We start from the raw sequence: 12,014 nt of genomic DNA on the forward strand, positions 1-12,014 counted from the left end.
AAAATCATTAGCTCTATTTGGGAAGCAACCTGCTGACCCGGGTGGTCAAACCATTGACTTGTTTGACCCAATGAATGGTTTTTATCTTTTTTGTTTCACTTTTTTTTTTTTTTAATTGTGATGAATTGTTCGCCCATACTAGACAGTCAAACCGTTGACCCAAAAACCAGTAGCTAAAACAATTTTTTTTCTGAGTCAATTTTTAAAACATTGATCTCGAAACTCAAATGACCATAACTGAGTTAAACATATAAAAAAGCCTCCTGCTCAATTCTATATTATAGCTTCTCCCTTAGAAGAGGCATTGTGGTCCAACTATCCAAAGTAGTAGCTCTTTTTCAATCAAGTGTGGCCCATGATACAACAAATGGAACCCATAGCTACCTCTAAGCGGGTAACGGATGCATTTCACATATAAGGCCATGTTTGGGAGTGTTTATTGAATAAGTGATTAAAAACAAGTACTTATTCGAATAATCACTTATTTGCATTTGTCACCCAACTTTTTGAAGTGCTTATTTTTTATTTCATATTAGGCGTTTGGTAGTCTTTTCCTCAATAAGCACTTAAATAAGCATTTGTGACTATTTTGTCCTTCATTTTCTTTCAAATTTTACGAAAGCACTTTAACAAAAGCACTTTTACAAAAATATTTTTATAAAAACACTTTCATAGAAGTACTTTTATAAAAGTACTTTTACAAAAGTACTTTTTTATAAAATTCAACTAGGGATACTTTTGGAAGAAAAAATTGAATAAGTGCATATTATATAAACACTTAAAAAAAGCCAGAAATTTGAGCTTAAAAAATAAACCTTTATTTCAAGCTTATTTCCCAATCACCAATAAGTGCTGAATGATATAGTCTTGGGCCAAATAAGCACTTATTTTTAAGAACTCGGCTTCAGTCAGTGCAAGGCCTGTTCGAACAGCCCTTATGGCCTTGCATTGGGAATATCACCCTAGATCTTTCATAGAAGCACTTTTGTAAAATTCAATTAGGGATAATTTTGGAAGAAAATTTTGAATAAGTGCATACTATATAAACACTTAAAAGAAGCCGAATATTTGAGCTTAAAAAATAAACCTTTATTTTTAAAATAAGCAATTATTTCAAGCTTATTTCCCAAACACCAATAAGTGCTTAATGGTATAGTCTTGGGCCAAATAAGCACTTATTTTTAAGAACTTGGCTTCAGTCAGTGCAAGGCCCGTTCGAACAACCCTTATGGCCTTGCATTGGGAATATCACCCTAGATGTGAAGATATTCCTAGTAGAAGGTTGAAAAGGCTATTCGAACGGACCTTGCATTGATTGAAGCTGATCTCTATTTTTAAGCACTCCCAAACATGGCCTAATTTGCACTCAAAGAAATTCTTGTGCAAACTGCACTCGAATCATTATTTAATAGAATATGATTCAAGTTTAATGGATGTGGAACCACCAGTTGAGTGCCCCCATTCCCCAAACACAATCTTTCTATTCTACCAAATCAATACACAAAAAATAGCCCAAGGCTTCCTTTAAAATAGACAAATTCCACAATTTGAAATGACATTTCAGTCAGATCAGGACTTAGTAGAATATGGTCCAAATTTAACCAAACTGTAAGATTCAAATTATTCAACCCTTCCTCTTGAAGGATGGGAGATCCATCATATGGATGGCTTAACCCTGTGGGAAGGTTGGGTGAAATTTCAAAATTTTATTACTCTCATCTGGGAATCCTATTCCCAATTTAGAAAATGTTATTTTCAATGTTCGTTCTTGTAACCAAATCGGACAAAATCTGAAACCAAAATTAGGGAGAGATATACCTGATATGGAATCCACGCAAGAATGTTCCTCCCAACGTAGGTGATCACGCCCAAAGGGTGTACTAAATCCTTCATCCACTAAAGATGACATAGTTTAGGATGAAGCAATATCAACAAGTAGTTCTTCACCAAGAACTTGTGATTCTTCAGCAAGAATCGAATGGGATAGTGAGCACAACTTCTAAATTGTTTTTTCTGGCAAGAAACAATATCAAGATCAAATCTTGATAAAATCCAAGAACTGGAGATCGAACAGGGTAGGGCGGCAAGAGCAAGAAGAAAAAAGAACTGAAGGCAAGATCAGTATAACTGAGTTGTCTTCTCTCTGTATTGAGTGAGTGCCTTTTTCAGGTCCGCCCTGCTCTCTTATTTATAGCCTTAAAGAGACAACTTCCAAATCTCATTAGGAGTTTCCTGATCCACATCTTTATTTGGATTTGGATTCTTTAAGTAATAAGGATAATCCCTTATCTTATCTACAGATAAAGATCAGCTTTCCTAATCAAATTAGGAGTTCCTCGATACAAATCTTTATTTGGATCTGGACTCTTTAAGTGGATAAGAATAACCCTCTTATCCTTATCTCTTGATCCAAATCCCAGATCCGCCCCTATTTAATTAATCTAATTAACCCAATTCAAAATGGGCTTTTAGGCCCATTAAGATTTCAGGCTCACTTCCTCTTTAATGTTGTCTAGTTTGGCTCTCTTTGTACGGCGTGGGACCCTATCATTGATCTACACATCAGCCACATGGGTTTAGCCTAGCCTCTGTTATAAGGTTCGGCCAAATTCACTACTGAATATAGTGAACCCCTGAGTCCATCACTATGGGCTCTTAATGGACCCAACATTTACACTAAATGGTCCTTGGGTCCAGCCATCTTATGAAGGCCCAAGGACCATGGGCAGATGCAAGATTAGCCCATCAGGTATAATTCTCAATGGTCTTACACTTAACCTCTCAACCCATAATGATCAAACACTACCCGACAAGAGAAGACCTTTCCCTCGGCTGCAAGGTGCAGTGTTGCACACACTCACTCTCTCTCTCTCTCTCTCTCTCTATCTATCTCTCTCTCTCTCTCTCTCTCTCTCTCTATATATATATATATATATATATATATATATATATATTTTTTTTTTTTTTGCAAAAAACAAATTTCAACGGTTTAAATCAACTACCGATAGTTTAGGTTTCCATCAGAGAAATTGCATCCCTGATCATTCACTTTGTCCGACAAAGGGATTAATCATGTCACTATGATCACCCACTCAAATGACATCTCGGGCTGTTCCAACATACTCAAGTTTTGACCCTTTAAGGATCTCACTGATTGGCATATCAAAGACAACCCAATCCAACACCTAGTGTAGTATCGTAATCGATTCTAAGGGTCAGGTGTAACATTATAGTTTTGCCCATATATCTCCAAGGTCCAAGACAATACTAGAATTTTGGTTTGGTTTAGGGTTTCAAGAAAACCCACACTGCATGTACCTCAGGCCTAACCCTGGAAGTTGAGACAAGCCACCCCAACCAACTTGGTGGTACATCAGTGTCAGCCTTGGTAGGATAAATCTCCCCAGATCTATCTAACGACTGTGGAAATTATAAACTAACACGAGTCTCATATGTGTCCAGTTTAAGGGTATTACACAAAAACACACAATAATAATATGAATCAAATATGTACTTTATTCATTTATAATAAATGTCATAATGTACATCATGCTAATTGGAGCTAAGGGCATTTACTGTCTAACACCTCCCTCAATACCACTTAGATGCAGTGGCGTAATTTTCTTTGAAGAAAAAGAAGCAAGGAGACCTTTGATCTTAAAGGTGGAGAGGAATAGTTTTGGAGCAAGATGGAGAAAATGGATCTTGGGATATTTTGAGATCATGTCATTATTTTGTATTGATCAATGGGGTGGCTAAAGATTTTTTTTCCCCACTAAGTGAGGTCTAAGATAAGGGGACCCTTTTGTCTCCATTCCTTTTCATTCTGGTTGCAAATGTATTGAATAGATAAAAATAAAAAGATGATAAAAATGGATTGATCAAGGGATGGTAATGAGGGAGAGAAATAGTAGCAGTGACCAACATTTAAACTATCAATACACCTCGATACACCAAGCAAGATGTATCGTTACTTTGGACCTAACTCCAGGCTTTTATTTTTCAAAAACATGTTTATTTTTCAATATTGTCCTTTAACCAATCAAATTAGGTAGTGTTTTGGGTTTATTCTTGACCTAATATTAATCTTATAGCATGGATGCATGGAAACCTCGCTCCAAACTAATAAGCAAAAAGATATGTATTTTTGTTATATAATGTGAGTATTATGGAAATTTCACAATGAAATAATTTTTCAGAACCATAAGTTTTCTTTTTTAAGGTATAATAGCACCATTACATCTAAGGTTTTTAAAACTAGACCAGACAAGGAAATTGTTTTAGGGACCAGTTTTTGGGTCAAACGGTCTGACTGTTCAGTTTGAACAGTTTGACTTAAAAAATAAAAAAAATAGCAAAAAATTATTGCTTGGATCAAAAGTCCAACTGCCCTAGTCAATTGTTTTTTTACCAAAAAGCGGTTTTAGGGTGAAATGGAACCAGTTATCCAACCAGTTCCCAGGTTTTTCGACCCATCCTGTCAGGTCCAGTTTTGAAAACTATGGTTACATCCAATGTTTTGAAAACCGACCTAAAGGTCGAACCATTTTTGCCTCTCTCTCTCTCTCTTAATATATATGTTGAGGCGGGCGGACACTAAGATGGAATAGACCTGCTAATATGCCCAATGTCCCTACTGCAATATAATGAGAGGCTATTTCTCCCAGAACAAAAGGATCAAAACCTTCCACACCCCACGTGGGATTTACAGGTTGTACTTTTCCAATTAGTCCATAAGGATCGGACACGCATATGCCAGGACCATACAAACTATATATATATATATATATATTCATGTACAAATATGTTTTAGATATGTTATATGTATTTTTATATTTAACTTATGTTTGTTTAATTCAATTTTTAATTTTTTAATTATAATAAATATTAAAAATTGCAATTTGAGGCCAAATTTTTTTTTTTCATGAAAATAGTGGGGCAAGGCACAAGGGATGCATATATCTCAAAAAGTTACCCAAAAAAAAAAATCACCTCGATTGAAAATTGGAGTACAAAGTTATGGCCTCCGAAAGTTTGTATGCATTGAGTGTGCAACCTACGACTTGGTGATCGGATCGAACAAGTTAATGGCTAAACTGGCCAAGTTGAACGATTCTTGACCAAGTCAATGGTTTTTTACCATATAAGGGGTCTTGGCTGATTCAAACCCAAAATCCCGACCAAGTGACGGTTCGAACGATTCAATCGGCCAGGTCAACGACGAATTGAAAACACTGGTTACATCTATGTTCATGCAATATGTTAGTTGTAACTTGCAGGTCATTCTTCATCTTATTTCCACTTTTTTTTTCTAAAAGATCATCTTATTTCCACTTGCATCGGCATAAACACATGCTGGAAAACCTAACTACGGATGATATAAACTAAATATTTCTAGAGCCTATCGCATGTCAGATCATCGAGTGTATCTTCAGTCGCTAGCATTTCTTACAACTGCGACAATCCAAAGATCCCAGATAAAATGCAAACACACCAACATTTGCAATAAATTTATGATATCGCATCAATTGATGTTTTTGGGTAAATCTCTTAAACTACCCCTACTGTTTATGAAACTGACTAATTCTACCCTTATTGTTTACATATTGTCTTGAGGTACCCTTAACATTCCTCACAATTGTCTAAAACCTCCGTTGCCATTAATTTTCCATCACACTCCGCTCACATATGATTATTTTAAAATTCCTAAAATATCATTATTGTTCACGACTATTGTTGGAAGTTGCAACGATGGCAATGATTTTGGTATTGTTGTCGCAGGCAACAGCGGCCACTACAACCTCCGAACGACAAAAGTTTGGTAGCTGATTCAATTAAGAACCTCTGTGTTCTCTCCCCCTCTCTTAGTGGATCTCAAACGAAATGTCAAAAAATTAAGGTTTTATGAGTTCTACGGGGGCTGCCAAAGCAAAGACATCGGGTTCAACCGTAGGTCTCTCGATCTCTTGATGTTTGAATTCTAGGTTTTGATTGGGGTAATTGGATTTCTCAGAATCGGTAGAAGATATAATTGGAAAGGTGCAATTCCACTCCTGTTAAATTCCCTCCATCTCTTGATGTTTGAATTCTAGGTTTTTACTGGGGTAATTGGATTTCTCGGAATCCAAATCATCTGAAGAAGAAGAGAAAAATGTAAGCGTTGCTTCTCGAAGCACGGAGCTGAGGGTATGTCCTGTAAAGCTTGAAAACAAAATTTGCCGTAGAAGATCAAATTGGAAAGGTGCAATTCCACTCCTGTTAAACCCCAAAAAAACAAGTTGTTTGAGGAATAAAGCCTGAAAGAACTGCTTGATTCAATTTTTCTTCTCCCTCCGTCCCTCCAACTGCGCTGCCTAGACCATCTTCAGTATGTGCTTTTGGTGGGACTCTACGTCTCCGTGCCTTCAAAGTATAAGGAGGGGAGAAACTTCTTCCGCTTTTCAAGAGCTTCATCTGCTGTAGGTCCCTTGCTATAGAGCAAGATATGTTGAACCTTCTTATTTGCTTCAAGAGATTTCTCTACAAAACCACCATCGATGTGCTTGAGGGGATGGTCTCTGGTAATTCAAGTTCGGTCCTTGCGAAATTGAGGAAGAATACATTGGTGCCACTTTGAATGGGAATGTTAATCGGCTTTAGGTTTTCCAAACCGTTCTCACACTTGGTGGAGAAAAAGATCTCAGTAGTAATGTCGTTTGATTTCTGCCAGGTAGTTAGAACCAGAACACGGACATCCCCACAACATTCTCAGCAGTAGGTTTGGAATATTCAAATTCAAACCGCCACCGATTAGATACTCACCGCTGGAGGTCTTAGTATGCCACCGATCAACTCCTCGTCTCCTCCGCCATCTACAACATCAAAGATTTAGATCCCTTCGTATGCAAAGCATTCGCCTTCGAAAAACTTGAAACTTTCCTCCACCTATGCCACATATCACATCCTCTGCTACCACGATATTAAGGCCGGTGGTGTGATTGGAAAATCCAGGAGCATCATCAAGACAATCTGACAGGAGACCAGCACGTGGATCTATAGCCGTTCATGGCTCTATTAGCAGCAGCATCCAATGCTAGATTCAATCTTTCTTCTCCCTCCATCCCTCCAACTGCGCTGCCCAAACCATCTTCAGTATGTGCTTTTGGTGGGGCTCTACGTCTCCGTGCCTTCAAAGTATAAGAATTTGCAACAGTTTTTTACTTCGATCGCAATGAAAAACGGAGAGTGGAACGGTTACACCACCAATTTTCATCCTAGCGCATGAAAATGGAGCAAATTATTCAAAAACCCAATACACAAACTGGATTTCCTACTCAATACGATTCAAAAAACAATGGAGACTCTAACCAAAATCTGGATCCGTTAGTATTTTTGGCGCTTATGCATAAATGAACCGCACTACACAGTCAAGGCGAATCAATTGTCAAAAAATTTAAGATAATATGTAAACAATAAAAATAGAACTAGTCAATTTCACAAACAGTAGAAAGGTAATTTAAAAGATTTACCTTTTTTATATTTTTATTTCAAGCGCTAGCGTATTAGGATTTCATTAGGGTTTGCATGCGACAGTCACAGGAAACGTTTTTCTCTATCATTAGAGATTCGAGGGGTGGACGTCAACATAGTAATTCTATTTCTATGGGATAAGTTGCTTTTGAAGTTGTTATTGGCTATCAGATAACGATTACGTTTCACATTGGATGGATCATGGTTGGGTGGTGGAATCAGACTCCCAATCGACTGGAAGTTGCAGAAGTTTATAATATATTATCTCCAACAGTTATAAAATGTGATTATCCGGCAAGCCAATTATGTGTTATGAACAAGCACCGATACAACGACACTAAAGTAGTTGTTCCGCTGTTAGTTTCTGATGTGTGGGGTTTAGACCCCGTTCGCTGCAATTTTAGAACATTTGTGATTTGCCCATCAATTAATACAGAAACAGTAGCAGTTTCCGAACTCCTTGCCTCTCTTTCTTACGTGGTTGTTTGGTCGGGGCATCTAGGGGTGCAACTTGGGCGGGCTTAACCCAAGCCCGGCTCGGCACAACTCAATTTTTTTGAGGGTTCGGTTAGATTTTTGGGCCTTGGGTTGGGCCTGAGTTTGAAAAGATTGGTTTTTATTTTTTTTTTGGGTTGGACTTGGGTTGAGGTCTTGGGTAACCCGAGCTCGACCTGATGTATTGTACATGTAGTATATACTATATAGTTGAATCAATGAATGTTATGTTAATATGTTATTACTTATTAGATTGGCTTAATGGTAGTTGTTTAATTAATAAATTACTATTTTAATATTAGGTAACATGTATCCATTGACAATGTCATCACTCAAAGTCATTAATTAGTTTTTTAAATTTCTTTTTATAAACACGATTTCCCTCTTTCACTTTATGCATCTATGAGATTTTGACGTTTCAAATTCTTTTAATTCGAATGCCATTATGACAAATTGGCAACATTAATTAAGGAAACCCAAAGGCCGAACCGCCAAAAGCCCAAAAGTCCAAAGCGAGTGAAAACTTATTATGGCAAGTTGGCAACATTACTTAAGGAAACCCAAAACGAGAAAAAATTCGTTAGGCTGATTAAATTTTAATCTGGGGCTCTGGCCTTTGGGCTGATTAACCAATTCAAGTTTGGCCCAAACCCGGACCCAACCCAAGTGCTTAAAATTTTAGTGCGGACTGGGCTTGGATTGAATAATTCGAACTTGACCTTGGGCTCGAGCTTTAGGTCCAACTCTTAGGGTTGGGCCTGGGTTGAGCTAAAACCCGGCCCATCCCGCCCGACTTGCACCCCTAGGGGCATCGATGGCGTTTATAAAAATAAACGTTCTGTACAATTGTCTTAAAAAACGAGACATTCTGCTTTATCATTTTATACTATTTTTTTACGCAGCGCCATTAGCGCCACTGCAATATAAGCCAAACAGTGAAAAACGGTCTTTGAAAATGAAAAACATCAGATTTGGCTTTTTTTTTTTTGATAAACGACTCTCACGATTTTCGAGAACGAGAGAGTGTATCTGATAAACGACTCAACCAAATAACTTTTTTTAGCGTTTTTTTGTTAAATGCATCTATGATGCAGCACCGTTGCTCCGAAAAGCTATATCAATACCAAACACCATCTTAATGAATAATCGGTTCTTTAACCCAAAAAAAAGCAATGAATAAAGTTCTTAATCAATTTTAAGGAAAAGCCAATATACTATGGATTTTGAAATAATCAGAATATAATTCCAAAGTTATAAAAAGAAAGCAAAATCCGGAGAGTACAAAGACTGCTCCCAACCATCAAAGTACTCTGAAAAGTAAACCACAGAAAGCTCTTAGAAGGCACCATCCTTCCCGCACTGGTGGTAAGGCAAGCAGATCATGGCAGACAGTAACAACAACAGGGTTCAATCATCATCATCATCAGTGTGTGGTTCCTTCCTATTGCAGATGCTCCCTTAGAATATATGGACAATGTCATATGCAAAACTTGGTGCATTAAGGAAAATCAATAGAGCATTAATTTTCAGAAGTAGGGTAAGGAGAAAGAAGAAATAAGAATTATATGATTGAGTCCCACCCAGTAGTTGAGGACCATGAACAAAATTAACTCCTTTGCCATCCACCCATGGAAATTCTGATTGAGTGAGTAGTCCAATAAATGAAAAGCCATTTAGCCAATTGGATAACAGGTGGGCTATGGAGTTGCACTGAATGGTAAAGCATCAACCTCTTATTCCAATATTTCAATAACAGGTTGATTTAGCATACCTTTTCAGTAGAGGCATATATCCCAAATCCTATTTTGATTAAAGTAGTTTCATTATCAATGAGTAAAATTGTTAGTATTACTCTTTAATCTGATACGTTATTTAACATAATGAACTATCATCTTTTTAAGACCAAACTACCTTTGAATTATGTTAAGGATACGTCCAGAACAAAACGTATGACTGCAAACAAACAAAGATAATGTCAGTTCGATAGAACTACTATAATTGTAGCAATACCAATAAAGAAAACCTCAACAACCTTGAAAAGTACCAGCAACTTTAAAATGGCCAGACATACATGCGAGAGAGAGAGAGAGAGAGAGAACAAAAAAATGCCAATGCACTTGGAAACAAATAGAAAGTAACTCTTAACAATTCTTAACACAGGATTTCAACCTCCCCCCAATGCTTGGAGAGTACAAACAAACTTTGGGTGGGGAAGAATCATCATCATCATGCCATATCCCAACTATATGGGGTTTGCTCTTTTTGTGGGGAAGAATACAAACTAGAATTCAGTTTCATAAAGATTACACATCATTCATTGTAGCTGTTAATAGTTTTGACAACAGAATGACTTCTCAGATATATAACTAGATTAGCAATTGACAACCAATAAATGATGTGGTGAATATGCTCAAGGCAGTGTGTACTCTCAAAAAGACCAAGAACATTAATTTCTTTATGTTGATGTAGCATGATCAAGGGCATGATTTAGTTGATTGTTAGCTGGGAAATCATTTGAACACGAAACCATTATGAAGGACCCTTTCTTCTAAGCAAACTGTAAGACAAGAAAATCACTCTTATCAACTGTTGCATCTGGAATAGAAGAAGATGCAATGTGAGAATTCTCAAAGAGGTGACATTCTGGAAGGACACCATGAGAAAATCCTCATTTTCCATCTGAACACCTTCTGGTGCTTCATCCATTGGTAAGAAAATCACCCGTTGAAGACTTGAAGCGTTTTTTTCCCAGCAGAGTGAATCTTCTAGTCAATTTGTTTGCAAGAAACCATACCAAGAAATGCATTCATTCTTGGGAAAAAACCATACAATTCATGAAGAATCACATGGAAAATGAGTACAAACAGCTTAGAGCTGACAACTGTTGTGTTATGGATGAAAATAATATCAGTACAAATCTTTCTAAGGGCATGGCAGACCCAGTCTAAACCATTTTTCTGCATCCCTTCCCCAGTTAGCATATTAGCAAGGCTGTCCTCAGTCCTAGGTATCCACAAGAACGAGTGATTCATATTTCCAACAAGCCATCACTAGCAAGAAGTATAGCCTTCTCACAAACCCTGTCCGTGATCTTTTCCCAAAACCCTAATGAATTTCCTTCGATCTCTAAGACTTTCTTAAGAAAGCATTTGATATCTAGAACCTAATCAGGAAGAGCAAGCTTGGAGTCATTGGGAGTCTGGATCTCACAGGATTTTAACAAAGTCAAAGGCAAATACTGATATTGCAGGCCAAAAATATCAAGGAAAATCATGTCAGTTTTCTAGTAAAAGTTTTAGAAATATGTTGTAAACCATATGCAAAAATCCACTTAGCCACTTCTCTCAGTTAATTTTTCTCGACAAATAAAAAGAACTGGAAGCAGTTTGATCTTTTTTTCTCTTCCTTTTACTGAATCTATTCTTGCATCTTGAGAGACATACAAAAGTCATGAATGTTGCCTCTCCTCTCCATGGAATACTCTCTTGGAATTTTAATCTCCAGAGACAACCCAAGAGTCCAATGGAAGTGGTCTACTCTTGGCCTTGGAATCCTGAAAAAGAAAGCCTCAATCCTATTTGTAGAGTTCATTCTGGAGTTTGGCCACCTAAGCTTCATTGACTTCCCATCATTTAATCGCCCATTTAGGAGGGATTTCATGCCATGTTTTTTCAAACTTTAACATTTTTTAGGCATGGAAAACTCGAGTCACAGTTGGTGAAAAACAGAGAGCTGGAACAACTATTTGTACAACCACTTACCAGCTGTCTGCTCAACCAATATTAAAGCTTGGCCATTTCTCCTTTTTTTCATTTTAGAACTTTTCAACATAGACAATTATGCTCCTTACTTTTTCCTTTAGCTTCATCTTATTTAGTGGAAAATGTACTCAAATGCATTTCTAATACTCAGCGAAGTCCTTTGGCTTCCATTTTTAAGCAGCTAGAATTAAACACCAACCCTCCCAAGTGGGACCAAAATCTCTTTACAAGTCTTTATAAACTTGTCTC

The 12,014-nt window shown here is 37.2% G+C and overlaps 1 protein-coding gene across 8 annotated transcripts in view; it reads right to left on the reverse strand.

Moving 5' to 3' along the window:
* Nucleotides 1-9,197: 9,197 nt before the first annotated feature.
* The window catches only part of LOC148867781 (Rab5-interacting family protein), a 30,358-nt gene continuing 27,541 nt past the window's right edge, over nucleotides 9,198-12,014 (reverse strand). For 4 of the 8 annotated variants that reach the window (XM_088976981.1, XM_088976983.1, XM_088976982.1 and 1 more), the window contains exons 5-6: nucleotides 9,938-9,957; nucleotides 9,198-9,493 (exon numbers count right to left, since the gene is read on the reverse strand). In XM_088976981.1, the coding sequence (XP_088833107.1) occupies nucleotides 9,463-9,493; nucleotides 9,938-9,957 (51 nt within the window). In that variant the 3' untranslated portion in view covers nucleotides 9,198-9,462. Of the gene's footprint in view, nucleotides 9,494-9,915; nucleotides 9,958-12,014 lie in introns of all 8 variants that reach the window. The other 4 variants (XM_088976985.1, XM_088976986.1, XM_088976987.1 and 1 more) reach the window with 1 other exon arrangement.

The sequence above is a fragment of the Nelumbo lutea genome, chromosome 3 (genome assembly GCF_056320005.1).
Source record: "Nelumbo lutea isolate HS-2025 chromosome 3, American lotus-T2T, whole genome shotgun sequence".
Classification (NCBI taxonomy): domain Eukaryota; kingdom Viridiplantae; phylum Streptophyta; class Magnoliopsida; order Proteales; family Nelumbonaceae; genus Nelumbo; species Nelumbo lutea.